Source organism: Aythya ferina (assembly GCF_964211825.1).
Source record: "Aythya ferina genome assembly, chromosome: 7".
NCBI classification, from domain to species: domain Eukaryota; kingdom Metazoa; phylum Chordata; class Aves; order Anseriformes; family Anatidae; genus Aythya; species Aythya ferina.
Genome location: NC_140302.1, coordinates 9,475,030 through 9,494,931, shown reverse-complemented (window position 1 = coordinate 9,494,931; position 19,902 = coordinate 9,475,030). Strand labels below are relative to the sequence as shown.

Genomic DNA, 19,902 nt, shown 5'->3' with positions numbered 1-19,902 from the left:
GGAGTGAATATAAGCATTGACAGTAGCATAAATATTCCTGGCCATTTGATGAAGAGCAGAATGAAGTGGGATTTTAAGAATCACAGTCCTGTGAAGTGTCAACCACCTCTTGTGAATACCTTTGTCTACAGACTGAGGCACTTGAGCAAGTTGTAAGCAATGTTCAGCACCTCTCAGAGCTTAAACTTTTCTAGATGTTCTAGAGTTTGAATTCAGGTTTTGCAAATAAAAAGCTGGAGGAAGATGACATGGGATGAGAGCACAGTCAAGGAGATGTATATCAAACAGAATGGAAAATGTTATTTGCAAATGTATTTGTTTCATTGCAAACAAGTAATTTTCCCTTCATTATTTAAACCCCAAATGCAAGGCAACCATGTTAATGCAGCAGAACTCGAGAGCAAAATCAGCCAGACAGAAAGGAACAGACCAGGCTGGTTTTAATCCTCAGTCTGAATATAGCAGAAGACAATAAACAGAGTAAATGTCAACAAATTCACTGATATTTCTAATTCGTCTTTCTAAATCTAAGGGAATCATGGTGTATGGCTTTTTGAATCATCTTTTATATTTTGAAGTAATTAAAAAAGTATTTCTCACTGAAATGCTAAAACTTCATGGTGGCGTTTTTTCAAGTTACATTGGAACATACTAGTTACAGTGGGTCTTACATTAAATTTAAGAATTCCCTTACTGCTTCAAAGATAAACCTCTCCATTCAAGAAAGCAGTATTAAGAAACATCTGCCTGACTTGAAATGGATATCATCTTTCTGGAAAGCATTTCCTAACAATCATCACAACAGCAAACTAATGTTTTTATAGCAAGGTATAACTGTATGCATGCCTTCAAAATAGCTGTAACACAAACAAAAGGCTGTCATGCACTACACTCGTTAGTATTAACAGAAAGGAATACTCTGCCACCTGAAGATTCCTAAGCTTTTTAGGTTCTGTTCAGAGAGTGCGTCAAGAAGTTGGAAGGAGCAAGTGACAATACCCTGCCCAAAGTAAGCTGTATGTTCTTTTTTCAAGCATTTGAAAGAAATCTTTGGCATTATATGCTGCCTACATTGAAGAACTGACACAGGGAGAGAGAAGAAAGCACCAGAGAAGGATTGCTCACAGTATGCTCTAGGGCCAAAGTTCTCCATTCTAGCTGTGTAAGTTTTGGAAAATAAAGTGTCGCCCCCCCCCCCCCAATGGCGAAACAGTTCAGGATCAATGCAACATTGAATTATGCAAGACTGTTTCCACAATTCCAAATAAGCCTTTTGCTTTTGGGAGTCCAGGAAGCCTTACAGTTGATCCCAAATGGCAGGCATGGCGCAAGGTGTGGTTGTACAAGTTATGGGGTGTCTGGAGAAGACACTAACAAGGAGTTCCTACTCCATTACTGTGGTGGGAGAGGAGAGTTCAAGCATGAATTTTGTGCATCTGACACAGGTCCTTCTATCCTTTACAAAACCAACAGTGGCAGAGAACCCTACCAAAAGATGGAGCAGATAGGAACCAATAAACCTGAGAAAACATACAATGGACCCATGCATAGCCAGGACTATTGCTAAACAAAGTCCAGAGGTGGAGCAGGTACAATGCTTGAGGCAAGCACCGCACCACCATTAGGCTATCAGTCTGCTAAGCTATCAGTGTGCTAGATAGGAGGCCCCTGCAGAGCTCATACCCATGGCACTGTGCCACTGCATAACTACCCAATATATTCCCTTCTGCCTCTGCTACCCAATGAGTGTCCTTCAATTTCTCTAGGTAATGCAGCTGTGCCTACATACATTCAAAATCATTACTGTCCTCGTGAGAGGAAGAAAAAAAAAAAAAGGACAACACACACTGATACCTCAACACTACAGAAAACATGCACTGTACAGCAGATATAGTCATGTACTTTAAATTACCTCACTGTCTTAAACATATCCAATACCATGTTAATTCCCAATACCTAGTATCTTCCAAACCCACAGACAACAGCTAGAAAGATTGCTTCTTTACGAGAGTATGTTACTGTCAGATGCATGCAGGGGAACTGTTAGGTTCAGTACAACATCTTAAATCCCACCATAGTAAGGATTTGGATGTGTACTATTACATCAAAGCATGTAATGCACAACACATTCACTACGAATTAGGCTTGCACATTTGAGGGAAGAAATGAATCTACAAGGGATGTAACATCAAGCCTGATACTCAGACACCCAGCCATGAACTTCAGTGAACTGCAGTGGAAGGTTTATAGCAGACATAAACTGAAAGTAAACGTATTGTATTTTCACCGGGATGATGACAGACATCTTTCTCACTGACTCAATGTTTGTAACTTGCTCTGTGATCAAAAGCTCAAAGCCTTTATGAAAGACACGCAGCAGTAAAAAGAAGAAAAAGAAAAGTAGTAGTAGGAAAAAACAAACAAACAAACAAAAATGCGAGTATCAAAACCACATCACAAGCCAGCCAGCGTATTAGAGAAGCTACCATGACATAGGGATTTTAAGTATGCAAACAGAAAATTAGGCTGCATGCAGGATGCTCCAATTAAACTTCAATTTTTAAGCTGTGCAAAAGAATCACTAATAAGTCTATTTCCTGGCCATGTAGGACAACATAAGGTGATCACTGGTCTTTAATTCCTTGTTATCTCTCTGAGCATACCCATTTTATCAGCATTATTGTTAGGTCCCAAAAGACAAATACATTTCTCCACTAGCAAAAGCAGTCCTGTGCCTCTATATTCTACAGGTTTGGGTTGCACTAATTTCAGACAAAACATAAGCAAATGGTTATGGATATGGATGGAAACAACTCCTTTACTGTATCATTCCAGATGAATCGGATAGCAGTCAGGATCATCCAAATAAATTGCACATAAGTTTCAATGCTATCACAACATTATGTATTTTTATACAGTTACACCATCAAGCAGTTACACAGGGCTTGGTCTTAGGATCTCATTGCATTCACACACCCAGTAAAGTACACGGAAATTGCATGTGCAGAGAGCTTTCAGATCTGAAATCACACTGTTTGTACCATCTTTCCTAAATACATGCCAGTTTGTTACCCTTTTCATTCAAATTATTCTCATTGATAGCATTTTAATTTTAGTGACATTTAAGCAAAAGTGTTAAAAGTATTTTAAGACAAGAAAATAGTTGTATATGCTTGTATTAATGTTGTTTTAAAACATTATTTGGTTATCAATAAAGAGAATGCCGTATTTTTCACAGGGAGTGTCTTACCTTGATCTCCTCAGGGCTTCCTCATCTGGATCTTGCACTGCAGATAAAAAGGGTTGCAGTTAGAAAAAGAATGAAAAAAAGAACGAAAGAATTGACTTTATGATAAAATTACAAGTTCTTTAGAAGAGTATCAAAACCCTGTCTAAAGGTACACCCATGCTGACTTTGCAGCAGTAGGTTTTATAACAGTGGGAAGAGGAGCTAGAAGCAGGATGTTAGGGGGAAAGTGGCTATTACAAGTACTTTCTCATTCATTTATTAGCGGTGTTTCACAGCTGTAGGCAATGATCCTACAGAGAGGGTCTGCTGTTTTGTCAGAAAGCATCAGAGACGGCAGCACATTTATACAAAGAGAAAATAAGTATTTCCCTGTGATATGGGAAACTGAACTGCCTTCTCTCTAGATCAGAAACAAGATCTGAGGTTAGTTACCAGGTGATCAGAAAAACATTTCCATAGTCAATAAGCAGCAAAGTTCAAGCTCCCATTACATTCACAGCAGATCCAGGTTTACATAAAAAGCTGACACAGAACCATTTGTATGATGCAAATGATGATCCATGATTTTTTTGACCTTAGGAAGTAACTTCTATAAAAGACTGTGACAGGAGAACTAAGTTATCTTTTTTCTAATGAACTGACTGCTTTGTTTGTCTAAAATGCTGAAAAGTGAAAGATTACTCTGCATAGATTTGATTTGTAAATATGAAGAATTTCGGCGTCACAGATGTTCTTCTACTGAGAGCCTTGGCAGATCAAATAATTTGCTTCTTAAAGCAAAGGTGAGATGTAACACTTCGATTTCATAGTTCCTTTTAGTTACATACAGGGCTCTCAGATCTTAGCTCTCACTGAAAATAACTACAAGCAGGACGTGAATTGTCCTGGACTATTGGTCACTAATACTGGTGCAAGAAAAAAAAGGCATAATCTAAAATTAGAATGATGGGGGTGTTTTGATATTTGACTTACTGTACTCCGTTCCAGTCATCTGGGCAAGGATGCGGAAAGACTTAGACTGCAGATTGGCAGAACGGCGGCCCCAGTCTTCAGTTTCATCTTCAGGCTTGTTCTGAGTTTTAAGCACAGCCTGATACACCGGAGAGGCACTGTCTACGTGAGGATCTTTAATAGGAAGGGTACTGCAATTCAGAAAGTGAAATGTTGTGAAACAGCACATGGTAACTTTCATCTCAACCTCACTCTGGTCTTACAGCTTCTTGTCCAAAATAACAGCAATCTAAAGCAAAGCTTTGAAAATATCACTTTTAATTAAAAATACATAGATCAATATTAGGTGAGTTAACAGAGATTATAACTCTGAAATGACCTGCTATCACTCAAACTGTATATTCAAAACTATGTGAAAATACATGGAAATGTCTGTTCATGATTCCTCAGCCAATGCAGCCACAAGCTTATGGTGGTTATAACAATGTGTGATGGTAAAGGAGACTATGCCAGTCAAAAATATTTATTTCTCTGAGCATTCTTGTCCAATATCATTTCTTACAAAAACAGCTTCATTTTGATATTATGTTTTGTTATAGTTTTGAGACAGAGTACTTTAAGGTGGCATTTAGAAATAGAAAACATATTTCATTATAGAAGTAATATAATAGGCTTTTGCATTTTTTTCCAGAGATCATTATTCTTAGCCAAAATTCTGAATTAAACATCCAGCTGCCACAACGCTAGATTCATCATTTACTAAGCTTGTGAAACACAAGAAATCTTGACTTGTACTCAAGATTTCCATACATATTTTATATCTAAAATCTTCAGCAGCAGAACATACCTCAGGCTCTTACAATGTCCCTAATTGCCTTGAATAGTGATATATCCAGAAACTTCCAGTTTTGCACACGTAAACCAAAAGCTACAAAACTCTGTAGCACAAATGAGGTAAGCTCCGTTTGATTAATAATGCAAGCGAGAAATAGATTTATTAAAAGCTTTTTCATTTCTGTGAAAATAATTTCTGCATAGCACAGTTTAAATAGTGACAAACTGCAGAAATATACAGCGAGGGAATGATGTATGCAGTCATATAGTAATTTGACTCCATGCCTTCTGTAAATACAAGGTCTATTTCTGCAGCAAGTGATTTACTGTAACTGGTTTAATGTGCTATTCCATGTAGAGCTTTGCAAGAAGCATGCTAAACTTCACAAAAACTGAGCAATGACTCTAAAACATGAAGGGCCATATGGTCCAACTAAGTCAGTGCTATAAAGTTCAGGGAGCTGTCACCTGCTGTAAAAGTTGCTTCTGTGCTTCAGGCTCAAACTTGGAATTCTTTGATGCCATTTTGCAGAGAAAATCTACAGGGAACTAGTTTTTGTGCTTTGAAAGTATGAGAAAAATCAAGAAAAAGCCCCAAAGTATGTCTGGTATTCTACAAACAACAAAAAGTTACACTAATAAAAACATATTACCAGGCAATGCCTTAAATATCTGTACTTCCCAGCTGACACACATCTCTACTTCACATTGCATAACATCAGCTGCTTTAATGGATTTGCACCTGACAATACCATAGATGCATTCTTCAGGTAAGACTGCAGGGGGGGGTTCAAAAACATGATGCGTGCTTACATATGGACTTGCAGCACAGGCAATACAGGGTTGTATCATGCCCCAACTCCTTAGGACTATTTTTTTTTTTTTTTTTAATAAAAGGAGTATTTATATTCCTTATAACTCCTGAATATGCCAACTTCTCACTTTCTTGAGGGCCCGCTGGGCACAATCAACAGTTCCTTTCCTTTTGTGTTTCAGTACGGTTACCTACATGGTAGAGTGTAGCTTAGGGGAAACAAAAAAAAAAACAAACCACAAAACAAAAACCTAAATAGGAATCTTCAGTTCAAGATCTGAAAAAAAAGTTCCCCCAAAGCAGTCCCAGTTTTTCAACTTTCCCTTTCTTCAGGCATTTGTCTTAGTATTGACTAAGCATGCAGGATCTTTTGTCTTCTTACTGTCCTAGGTGACTGCTTTTATCTGGCCAACAGTTAATATAATCTTACACTTGCAATTTAATGCTGCTGAAGTTTAAAAAACTGCTGGATATGATAACAAATTTCACAACTGCAGACTGCTGCAGACTGGATAATAAACAACTACATAAATAATAGTGCTGATTTCAACCATGGACTACTGTGGCAACAATGGTATGCAAACCACGGACAGTTCAAATTCCTTTCTTTAAATACTCTAGCTAAAATGCTTTATTCTTATATTATGACCAGTATACAAAGAAGCTGTTTAAAAGTGTATGTATAGATATGCCATTTGCATAAATGTAGTTAAAACAAAACAAAACAAAAAACACCTCTAGAGCCTAGATCACAAATTTTACAGCAGTAACATGTGGCATTAATACGACATATTAATATCTTTGTGGTAGATGATTAAGGCAGGAAATGGAGCTTGGTGAATTAACCTTCCCTAGCAAAGTGAAATATGCTCCTATAAATTGAACTGGATTAATGCAATACAGTGGAACATTTCCAACTCTGTCTTTAATGCAGCAGGCCTCTTTCTTTTTCTAAAATTGTAATTATATTGCAGATGAATAACTAGGACATATGAGCCACTCAGCATGGAAGTGCAAAACACAGAGAATCGCTAATTATAAGCACTTCATAAAGCTAAATGTGACAGTTGACTCTTAGAAATAGCCGGATGATATACATAACAATGTTAATAAGTAGCTCTTATACCTCTTGTTAATTTTTTTTTTTCCATCTGGGTGTGCATGTGCAGAAATATCATGCATCTTTAAGCACATTACCTCAAACTGATGTTACTGAAAAAAAAAGTCTGCCCTAAAGAGTTAGATCTTTTGAAGGTTTTTCATACAATCTCCTAAAATACTACAGTAGGGTTTGACAAAAAAACTCTCCCTTTTCCACATCATCATACAGGTCAGGTATTATTAATACTAAAATGATCTTTAAAGACAGTCAAACCTCTTTGCATAAGTACAAATGTGATTTTATCTTGCACTTGGGTATAAACCGTGGCTTACCATGTGAATCGCTTCCTGGAATCATTACTCAGTTTTAATTTGGCCAAGTTGATAACTGGTAAGTAAAAACACAGGAAGGACTATGGAGTTCTATAGCTAACATAAGCATTCAACAAAATACTGTGACATAATATATTAGACCGATTATACCTAATAATGAAAGTTCTGAGAGGTAAAAACAAAAAACCAAACAATTCCTGCAGGTTGGTAAATCACGCAGCCAAGTTGACTTATTGTAAAAAACACTAGACTTTACTTAGTTTGTATGATCACATTATTGATTCTGCTACTGGAACTGTTAGATCTTAATCCTCATAAAATTGTTGGATTTACATCTGCTTACAAAAATCGTGAATTTGGCTGAAACTGCCTAATGGAATTCAGAAGAGGTTTGACAGAGATGTACTTGAAATACCTAACCACAATGTTTTATTGCAACCAACTCTTGGTTCTTGGTATATCAAAATCAACTGTAACAAAGCAGCATAGAATAAGAAAAGACATGAAGTCAGAACAGTTAAACAGTGCTACCTTCAAGCTCCAGCATGAGGTCTGAGTTAAGTGCAGTGTAGTTTATAAGCTTTCCTTTAAGTTCTCCTTGGTGGCCCAGTATATGTGGGTTATTCTCTAAGCAACATACACACGATGCTGATCTCCCTGTCAGGAAGCATCACTGATTTCAAATGGTCAAGCTGCAGAATGAATCCTTATCCTAATTCTAATGACACTGATAACAAAAGTAAACAGTCTTTTGCCTGCCAAAAAGAACCAAAATCCTTTGGATCTTCAGTGCAAGTACACTTACTGTCTTACATACTGCCTCGTGGCTTCAGGACTTACCAATAATGTAATGCTAAAAGCCCAAAGAAGAGTAAGTGCCAAGACCACATTATAGGCAGAGAATTGAGACCAAATGAATCAGTACATAATTTGGTCTGCTTTTATATGACAAGCTTCTCATACAATTATTTCTGCATTAAGCAAGCTCTTATCTCAGACTTGATCAACTAGCAAACTAAAGAGTATCCTCAGTTTCCACTGCAAATTAAAGTTCAGAATAACACAAATGTTGAAGCAACACCTTAAAGAAATGAGTTACGTGTTTGATCAAATGATTGCAGGTCAGTTAATGGGTAGGCTGTTGTTACATCAACAAGAACCCTGCCTTTGTATTATTAACACAGCATTCTAAATCTAGATATAATCTACTGAGAAGAACAAAAAAAAAGTTACAAAACAGGCTGTAACACACAACACAGCAGATTTAAAGAGTTTCCTGCACCTGACTGAATGTAGAGATAGAAACACCGGTTTCCTCTGGAGTCAAGTGAATGTTAGGCTTGGGAGACAAATTTTTAAGCATTAAAGTACTATTTGCGTTATATAATGCCATAACATTTTACAGAAAATACCAATATATCAATCCATGCCTATGAAGGATGTGAACCATTACAAAAACCACAGTCACAATTTCTTTCCTTGTACTTCGCTAATTGGAAATATGGGTCTACTTACACCTGTGGAGATTCACTGAGCTATGGTCAACATGAACAAAAGGTTGAGAGGAAAGAGTCCTCCTCTCAATTAGGGAGAGTCATGATAAACACAATGAAATAATATCAGTGCAGCAGAATTAGTGAAATAAAAAGTCTAAAAAATAGAAAAGAAATGGCCAGTAGAAGGGAACACAAGCAAATACATGAAGTATCTGCATTTTGAATAAGGCTGCAGCTAGCATTTAAAAGAAATTATGTTTGTGTGTGTTGCTGTACCTATATTTTGGTGTCATGTGATAAGTAGTTAAGTTCTGTTTTAGGTAGAAAGAAACTTGATAAGAAAGAAACAGCACTACATTCATGCCACATATAATTTCAGTTAAGCCATAAGAAATGTGGATAAGTTTATCAGATAAGAATAGCCGAAATATGCACTAGAAAAGCAAAATTATTAAAGATCAATGGATTTTGCCATAGTCCAAAGGATACCAAAGCATATGCATAAGACATATGCATATGTACAATATGTAATCTAGGGATAGGGATAATACAGAACATTCTGTTCTGAAGAATAAAACAGTAGACAGTACTAAATAAATATGTTGCATTCTTTATGTATCAATCAAGACCCCATCCCCTCCTTTTTTTTTTTTTAAATCTATGCACATTAATACAGTGGTTATTACAAAGCATGGTCATGATAAGTGTAAAGTCATCTAACTTCATATATAGTGCACCGAATATATTTTGGTGGGGTTTACCATTTCTAGGAAGAATACTAAAAATAATTGTTACATTTTCTAATTATCCACCCTTTTAACTTCAAAATAATAAAATGATTTCAAGCGCTATCTAGAATTGATTTGTATTTTTCACGGATAAGATACTCCAGAAAAAAGAGTCAAGGAAGAACTGTTGTCATGCACATAGGGGTTATTAGGCGTATCATGCAGAGGAAGAACATTTTACATAAAGAAATAATCTTACCCAGCAAATTCTCCACCTTGGGCTTGTGCCTGGCCTGCAATTGCATCCATGATAGCATCTTGGGAATACATGCTGATCGGAGTGTTATACTGGGCATGAATTATAGTAGCCTTGCCGCCTAGGCCTTTCACCTCAATGGGTTTGTGTGTAGACAGGGCAGAGTCCTTCAGGACATTGGGGTTGAAACGCTCCGTGAACTCCGTACTGGGTTATGCAAGAGTGAGGTTCAAAAGGGAAGGGAGAGAAGAAAGGAAAAAGGTGTGATAGTTAAGTGGGAGAAAAAGCACCAAGAGAGGAGTGTGCATGTGTACTCATGGCATCTCACCACAAAAGCTTCTGTTCAGAGAATAAGAGAAAACATAATAACAAGTAACAGCTCAAAGCTGGCTGCGCTCACGGATGGCATTTTTGTGTTGGCTCGCAAATGTGCTAACAGAAAAAAAGGTGAGAGTTGTCACTTTCCAAAAAAAAAAAAGCATGAAAAATCCCTATTTGTATTATTTACAGATATTAAAATTATATTCTTACATGAATATATACATGTAAGTGTATACATACATATACGTGCACACCTGTATATATCCATACCCACGGATGCATGTATGTACTTGAGAGAATTCCCAGTGAAGGGTCTTACAAAGTGCTAGGAAGTACAATGGGGTGAACAGATGTCAGCTTCACTATTATTTGGAAGGTTACAGTGTTTTTTCTCAACATGATTAATCATAGTGAAATTTAGTACTCAAAGCTTTTAATGTTCAAAGCTCTTTTTGTGGACTCTAAATTAATCTGCACAAAATCTGCAGATGGCCAAGGCATTGCTGTAATGTGACAAATGCTCAGTCTCAAATCAAACTACATCACACTGCAATCAATGGGATAATTCCAATTGGAGGGTGTAGCCATCTTTTTTCCAGGGGCTTCATTTACAAGGAAGGGCATTTATTTGAGAAACTGAACCGTGAGCAAGATAACTGGAGTTCCCATAGCAATAGGAAGAGCCAGTTTAATGCCAGACTCCCACCAAATTGCACCTGGGTTCCTTGTACCGCCTAGCTGTATATTGTCACAGTCCTAGAGTGAGGACTGAGGATTGTCTGGAGTTTTAACGGATCATCTAGATCTCAGCTGTCAGTCACTGAAGTAACTGCTCTTCTCTAAACTGTGGGAGATAAGATTAATATCCAGTCTGCTGTTCTTATCTTGCCAACAGCAGGACAATGTCAGCAGTATAGATTCTGGATGCTCACCAGAACTGAGCAAAACAGAGTCTGTCCTTTGAGAAACACAGGTATGTCACAAAGGTTTCATTTTGAACTGAGCCAAAAGCTAGAAGTGGATATATTCCACCCCCTCCCATCCCATCCCCCCCCCAAATCTTATTTTTATGTTTACTTATTTTTAAATTATTTATATATATATAAATTTATAAATTATAAATGTAAATATTTATTATTTTATATAAGCATACATTTTATTTATATTTATAATTTATATATTTATATATATTTATATGTTAATATTACTATATTTTTAAGATTATTTATTTTTAAATCAAGTTTCATTTTCAGTTTAAAACTACTAGATCATAAGTTTATCAGCCAGTATTACATCTTGCTGAATTTCTTCCTGTGACTGAACAACATCAGCTCTGGTCATGGAACAAGCGTGTTCCTGTCTGTCATGGGTTAGCCACAGGGGGTGTTTGAGTATTAAATCCAAACCATCAACTCTGCATGTAGGAAAATGGAAAATCAAGTCGGGCTGGCAGCCATCTGGCTTAGTTTTCTGGTGATTATGAAAGGTGCTGTGCCACCCCTGAATCCAGCCAGAGGACTCCGTTATGCTTTCAGCTTTTTTAGTGGTGGGATGCCCTGATTGAAGATGGGCAGTAGGAGAGATATGATTACACGACTCAAAACGACTTGATAGAACATTACAGCAACATGCTCAAGAAACAGAAACCGAGATACACACATGCTGTATTACAGCCAGAGCTTTCAATTACACGCACCACTGTAAGGGAGGGAAACAAGAAGCTGCATTATGTTCGCAGGGCAAAGTGAAAATCATCTTTTTACAGAGACATTTTCACATTTAAGATGTCCCTTCATTAGCTATTTTCAACTATGACAATATTATTATTATATAAAAAAATCATCTGTTGAAACGTGATGTGCAAAGATGTGCAATCTGTTATACTCCTGACCTTCCAGCATGCACATGCCTTACTCTAACAATGGTATCTCTTTTCTTTGTAATACCCTCCACAATCACCTGATCTTTAGGAACACAAAGGTCCTTGAGATCTGGAATTCAGTGTTTTCTTTTCCACATACTATTAGACATATCGAAGAGATTCTAAACCCAAGATCGGATAAGACTATGAATGAAAAGACAGAGGTTGAATTTGCCACTTCTAAAGAATAACGTTCAAAACAATTGGCTTCCACAATCACATAAATAAAAGCTACTAACCTTAGAATAGCCTAAGCTTTCCTAACAACAATAGTCATAGTGATTTAGCCTTTGACTCATGGTATTTAAACAGTTTCAGTGATGCCTTCCAATAGTTTTAGTCATATTACATGTACCAAGGCAAAACTTTTACTGAAGTCAACAAGATTCCCATAAAACCAATAGAAAAAGCTACAGATTTTCAGCTGCAGAGCTTTCATTATAACCCTGGAAGTAAACAGAAGGCATGAATACTTGTAAGGGATGCTGTGCTCCAGGACAAAGTGGCAGAAGTAAGATCCTACAGACAGCCGGAGCAAATGTCCGAAGTGACCGGGATTTTTCTGCTAAGCTGGAAAAGGACTATTGATGATGCAGAAAAATGAATGCCAAAGAAAGTAAGATAGTAACACCTCTGTAATGTGACTTCTGCTTTCCAATACAAGTGTAACAATAATTATCAATGTAAATTGGCAAGAACTTCATTTGTCCAAAGGAGCTACATCATATGCAGGACATCACTCTCACACCTCATAAAATCAACTGAGAATGCCAGACCAGTGTAAATTATATGCATTAAATATTATTTCAACTGTATGTCTTCTACTGCTTCTAACCTTCTCTTTTCAGTTTAAATTTGACATTTAACTAAGACCATTATTTATTTTAAGCTGAATTTAGCCCAGTCTCTTCAGCAATTTCTTAACAACACTCAGTTCAGAGACAGAGGCAGGAATGTGGAGAGAATCCTCTGCCCTTGCCCTAGGAACCCAAAGATCAGAGCTGAGGACTCCGTGAACTTCCCTAAATACAGCAGATAAATCACAACTTCAAATCAGTGGTGTCTTCTTATTTGGGGAACACTGTTACTCAGGTCAATTACTTTTTAGATCTTTTCAATATCAGTATCTAGTACAAACTTAAATGTGAATTTCAGTCGAGTGGGCCTTCAGAAATTAACTTAATACTTACGCACAAATATACATCACTAATAACATATCAAAAAAGGCTTTGATAAGGCTCCCCAAATCCTGAAGGCATGAAGATTCTTTAAAAAGTTAGGAGGAATCCAATCCTGACTGTAGAGATGAAAAAATCTGAAAGTATTTATAAGAACTGAGCAAACACAGATGCTAACTCCATTTGCTGTATTAGAACATTACCATGAATGCCAAACACATCATGTGCTTAGAACATAGCACCACTGGACAGCAGTGGCAGCGTATGACACTTGCCATAACAACAAGATTATTTAAAAAAAAAAAAAAAAGCAATACTTTTAAGCAAAACACAGCAGGAACACAAGGGATCATGCTACCCCAGAAAGCAAATCTTCACACATAGAACGTATTCACACGAATACTTGGCACTGTATAGAAGTGATACTAACTTGGAAGTGGTGTTGGTTATAACCTAAAAGAAGAGAAAAAGAACAAACAACATCAAAAACAACTAAACAGAAAATAGCAATAGTTTTTAGAGTGCAAAGGGCAAAAGGTATTTACAGAAGCTTACTAAAGCTTTATTTTCAGACCACCTACAAACAAGAGCAAAAAGCAAATGCATGCCTGAGAACCCCAACATGATTAAAAAAGGAAAAAATGCAGGGATTATAGTTTATCCACCAGGACTTAGCAAGGTACCATGGCATTTTGGCTGACCCTTGAACATGATTTTATTGCTGTGCATCCCTGAATGTGCTGTTGTCAAAGTCTATGGTAGAAAAAAAAAAGAAAAAAAATATTGGCAGAGTATATTCTCATCTGACAATACCAAATGAGTTGCAGAGATCATCCTTTTCCTTCAGATACTAAATATTCAGGGGTGAAGTTTGTTCTCCTGCCATCCTCAGAATTGCTATTGCAAGATTGACTTTTTTTGTCTTTTACTTGCTGGAAAATACCCAAAGAATGTTTTAAGTCTAAACCTAAAGAATATGCCTTTATATTTAACAACTTCTTGGCTTAAAGTTGACTGCACCTACATTATGCCAACAGTGGTGTAAGCCAATTAAATTCTGCATAGTCATTCCTAATTTTCTGCACATGAAATGAAGACAGATTCCATGGATTCTGGTATTCTAATTTGGCTATCCAAATCTGAACGTTTTATTCCATGTGTTACATACAAAGTATGAAGAAAAAATCTGGTCATCCTATATTCTGCTTCACTCCATAAATAAGAAGAGACTCTGATTTGCATGGTCATTCCTAAGGAACACAATACCAGGCTCAAAATGTAGACCTTATGCAGGCCAAAGCTTGAAGCAATGAAGATAGCACGCTCAGAAGGTAATATTATATTATTGGCAAGTAACTCTTTCTTTTGGATGGAAAAATAGCTTTAACAGGCTGCAATATTTTTTCCCTTAGTTTCTTCAAAACTTAGATAACTAATTTTTTGCTCTTATTCTTGGATGAAGAGTAATTTATCATAGGTTGAACAAAATAAAAAGGAAGAGAGTCCAGCATCAGTTAATAAACATTTCTTCCTATTTAGCTGCACAGAATGCTGTTGACAGAACCGGGCACTGAACCTTCCAACTTGCTGCTGTAACATTGCTGGATCTGGAGTGGATCTGGGATTGATACAAACCACTGAACAGCAATATTAGAGTGGCATTCAAACTGGATTTGGCTCTTTCTGCTTTTGTCTTGGGGAACCTTTGATATACTGCCTTTATATATATACACACACACACACACACAGTCCTTTTACAATTGGCTCATCCTGTTGCATTTTTCATGAGTGAAAAATACTCTAATGAGACAAAGCTGCAGTAAAGGATTTGCACTTCTGCATTTCGATGGAAAAGCGATCACAGATCACCCTGTACAATTACTGTTCTACAGCCTCTCAGATTCAGGAATATTCTTCTAACTTTATAAACCCTATGTTAAACCAAATATATCAGTCTGTTACAGGAACCAGCAGAGCTATATTAGGAACAAACTGTAGCCTGTAAGCACCTCAATGATCCTATATCCATTTTAGGTACCTACAGGACAGCTGGACACTCATTTACAATGAAACATGGTGTAACAGTATCATTTTCTGAAGTGGACTCTGATGGCTGCTTTAATCCTCTAATCCAGGTCTCTGCCTTGCACGTACAGGTACACTTCAAAGGCAGAACTGTAGGGTCCTTAAGACAGGCCATAATGACAGGAACCACTTATATGCACGTAAAAATATGTCTATAGATAAAAAAATCATTACATCCACACACTAGGAACAGCTCAACAGCCCCATATCTCAGGAAAGATTCTTTTAGACGTGAAGTCGTTAATCATTTCCTTCAAAATGAGCACAGCTTTCCTTCTCTTTATGTTCAGTGTGCAATGAGAAAAACCTCTCCAGTTCAGAGCCACACACTATTTTGGCTTAAGTCTAAATACGGACATGTATGAAACACCCAACTTACTGCTCACAGAGGTCACACAGTAAGAAGCCAGTAACCCAAGCCACCTGGCACATACACACGGGGCAGGTATTTACTGCCCTTGACCTACAACGTGAAAAATAACTTACGCTGGAATGAAAAAGAACCACATGTTAGAAGCTATGAGTCACTCTTCATATTTTTTAACACTCCCCTTTCCAGAGCTTTCAGCACATAAAGTTCCACACTTTTAACAAGCCACCTCTGTCTTTTCCACCCTGGCTCAGGATGATAAAATCTTTATGTAAGAGTGTATCAGAGAAACACATGCTTTGTTATTCTTCAAAGGTCAAGGAAATAGTCTCAAAATTAATATTAGTTTAATGATGGGATTTTCCAAAGGGTTTAGCTAAGCCTCTGACAGCAATTCACACAATTAAGCTTAAAAGATTTGGTGAAAACAACACCAAACTGAAATACAAAATACATATTTAGATCTACCCCCAAACCTGAATTTTCTTGGAGATTTTACTATACTGGTAAGTGGATGTTCACAAAAGCTTAATAACTTCAAGTTTTGAAACTCCATAATTTAATAATCTTTGTCTCATCCAAAACAACAAAGTCCAAAGCTGATTTTGTGGGTCTTACAGTGCTTTCCCTGTGTGCTTCTTCATATATGAGATCAAGACTATCATGGATGATACAAAGTTCCAAGACAGCTGCACATTCCATGTTACTATCTGCAAAGCAGTAAGAAAGACGCCTCTCACTTCACGGACAACACTCCAGTGGGAGTGGGAATGAAATTTTTTTTTTTTTTTTTTTTTTTTTTTTTGCATGTAAACAGAGAATCAGAGTGCTCTAAAGCTCAGAGGAATTACTTGAGAAGACACAGGTACTTAGTAGCTCTTGGCTCTTCCATCTTTTCAGTTTGCTCCTGAGCTGCAGGATAAAGGCTGATTTAACAGAACATTTAGATAATTTTTCATATATTTTCTTCTTTGTTCATTATTCCTGTTTAAAATACGGACTGTTTATCGCTGCTACGGACATTACAGGCAGTTAGTCAGCGAATTGACTCAAATATTGCGCAAACTCAGAAAAAAATCTCACATGGTTGTTCCAAGGTAGAACCTTCCTTTGTTATTCAGTGTATCGCCACGGGTGGGCACTAACAGAGAACTTTAATTATATTTGGCTGTGAATGCACACATAAAAAGGAGACAAAGTGTGGAAAAGCAGCAAAGCAAAGAAAGTGAAATGTTTTCTGCAGCTACACTTTTCTACCCCAATAGTCACAGCCATTATATTATTATGTAGCCCCATTGCAACGCTCTCTGGCATAAAAAATGTGGTTCACATTGACTCCAGTGAGTGGTAAATGCAGCTGTGTTGTAATTGTAGTAATAGAGAAATACTCAGAATGCTGAGCCATCCAAAATACAGCCCCTTCACACTCACCCTTGCAGATGTTAAGAACATATGTGAAGATAGTGGGAGAAAGACAGTGAGATATACTCTCAGGAAACTTTGTATATTGAAGTAAGACAAGAATTAGTTGTCCTGAAAAAAAAACGTAAATGAGGAAAGGAGCATTTTGAGGTTTATTTTGCTGATCTTGCTTATCACTTTAAGTTATTTTTCTTTAAACATGAAAGGCCTTTCTAAATTATTCAGTATGAGAAAAGAGTATAGGATTTCTTCAGATAAGTTAATTAAGATTGGAAATGCTGACTGCTCAAGAGAGTTGTGATGAATTATCTAAACTGCATGAATCATCTAAAGCATGTGTATATGATTTTTTATAGGAATTAAATATCCTTTGCAACAATTTAAAACCCTTAGTTTTACTCTTAGAAAGAGCTTCTGCAATCAGATATAAAGTACTTGAAAATGTGCATTTATTATCACACCTTGAATGGACTGTCTGATTTTTTTCCTCGTGTAACCATGAGGAAACACAAGTCCCTAGTGTTGAAATGACACATTTTCCCATATTCACAAGAAGAAACGTCTCTCCATTTTTAAACAAACACAAATAAACAAATTTGAGATTTGCTTGCACATTAATATATCAAGGCAGAAAAAGTGGGAAAACTTGTTTAACATTGATCTTTCTCATGTACTGTAGCCCAAGTTGCTTACTTTACATACTTACCTATAAAACAGACTGCAATACGCTAACACACTGAAAACCTTGACAGTGTGAGATCCAAGGCAGCATCTGGAGATTATACCTTCTTAACATACAAGTTAAGAACAAAGCTCTGAGATCAGATATGAGACAGATGATGTTAAAACCAGAGGATTCAGCGAATTGAGATTTTGACTCATTTTGCATAGGAAAGCCAATACATTAAGAAATTAATAGACACTGCAGTACAGTAGGATGTCAGATGCTGGTCAAAGCAATTTCTCTTTTATAGCAGCTTCTATAATGGCTGGTATGGATACTAGGCTCTATAAGACTGCATGCATTAGTTTAAAATAGAAAATGCCAAAACTCTGAGGTGATTACAGTTACTTCAGTCATAGTGTTCTTCCTCATGCTCTGGTGATTATTGCCAATCCATATTACAATTCAGATACCAAAGACCAAGAGTTATTCTGCAACTGTACTGTGTATATATTGTGGGGGGTACTATGCAATTTAAAGATTATTCCAGACCTTAACGACAAATACAAGACAAATGTGCAATAGGGTAGGTACTAGTACATTCATTTTTTAGCAAAATCATACTTGAATATTATCATGAACTTATTTAAATATTAAATATTTTACCATGTTACCTACCCTCTAGGAAGTCCACCTTCTGAAGCCCTTCGTCTGAGACTTAATTTATGCATCTCAGCCATTTCCCTTAGAGTCTCTGCTGAGTAAAGGCCAATAGGGTTGTTATACTGCCTTGCAGGGCTCAGCTGGTGTACGGGACTATTGCCATCAGCCAAGGCAGGGCTTAGTTTTGAACCTAGATTACTCTTTGCAGGTGAAATGTCAGGAGTCACAGACTGAGAGGACATGGAAGATCTAACTGTGGTAGTCTTTAAGTAGGAAGAGCTATTTGAAAAGCTGATCTCTTGCTTGTTGAGGTAGCCTGAAAATGTTCCATTGGTTGCTAAAACACTACCCATAGGCCCAGTCGCCGTGTTAGTTAGAGGACTGAAGGTTGTTCTGTTGTCATTGATTTCCCAAGCAGGTTCCTGTAGTAGCAAACATGCAGGCCAAGAAGAGAAAAAAAGAAAAGAGCTATCATAGAACACATGCAAAAAAATAACACACCTGCAATTATTGCTTTTTAAACATATCAATAAACTCGCAATAAACAGATTAAGGGCCAAAGCATTCAACCTTTCAGGAAAGATTTTAAATGAAGAAGCTCACTGTTTCAAAATAAAGGTAGCAAAACATACTCAGGCATTTTTATTGCTTTTTAGTTCAAATTAACAAATGAAAGCTTATAATTAAAAAAGCATTTACTACTAGTCATCCTCATAGCAATAACTGCATACAAAGACAACACTGTCCATTAAGTTCTAGGATAATTAAGGAATCTTCGAAGATGTCTTGAGGTCAGAATTATTTGAAATAACATACAGACACAAGAATAGTTATTATCGTTATTATAAAAATACATCTTGTTATTATAAAAATACAATTATTCTATTTTTCATAAGTACACTTAAAGTTATTGAAGCCCACACATTGCATTGCTTTCACAGGCTCTCATTCATGCTAATTAGGCCATGCAGCACGGTTAGCAAATAGACCAACTGGACTCAAGAACAGGTATCTGCTCAATTGACAGAAATAGCCTATTCTGATAATTTCTGCATAATTCCCACTTGAAGGAATGTGTGCATGAGTATATAAATGAAGGTTGTATGATCCCACAGCTATGTCCCAGATAGTATTTCTAACTAGGGCAGCAGGATGCATTGTTTTAGTCAAAGTCACAGCTCTCCTGACAATAACTATACCCATAGAAGTATGGTGCTGTGCTGTGCTGGGGCTCAAATTAAAACCATACTTACAAGAACTCATCCTGGAAAAAGGCAGTATCATGCTTCATTTTCATAAATGATTTGCTATTAATGCAACTTAGTGAAACTAAAGTAAAAGGTACTATCAAAAAAGAAAAATACTGCTTTTCTAGCAACACAATATAGGAAAGAGCAATTGTCAAAAAACAAACAAACAAACAAAAGCTGAACATCAGTTAATAAATACAGCTCATTCTCTCAGTTTTGAGGAAGTTACATGTAAAAATTCTGTGCTCATGTTGGCTAAAACATC

The 19,902-nt window shown here is 36.7% G+C and overlaps 1 protein-coding gene across 21 annotated transcripts in view; it reads right to left on the bottom strand.

The window, feature by feature from the left end:
- Nucleotides 1–19,902, bottom strand: part of LDB3 (LIM domain binding 3) — a 122,039-nt gene that overhangs the window by 44,988 nt on the left and 57,149 nt on the right. For 16 of the 21 annotated variants that reach the window (XM_084525279.1, XM_084525280.1, XM_084525282.1 and 13 more), the window contains 3 exons: nt 18,403–18,809; nt 4,223–4,392; nt 3,251–3,287 (listed from right to left, as the gene is read on the bottom strand). In XM_084525279.1, the coding sequence (XP_084381405.1) occupies nt 3,251–3,287; nt 4,223–4,392; nt 18,403–18,809 (614 nt within the window). Of the gene's footprint in view, nt 1–3,250; nt 3,288–4,222; nt 4,393–9,766; nt 9,971–13,613; nt 13,637–18,402; nt 18,810–19,902 lie in introns of all 21 variants that reach the window. The other 5 variants (XM_084525281.1, XM_084525287.1, XM_084525269.1 and 2 more) reach the window with 2 other exon arrangements.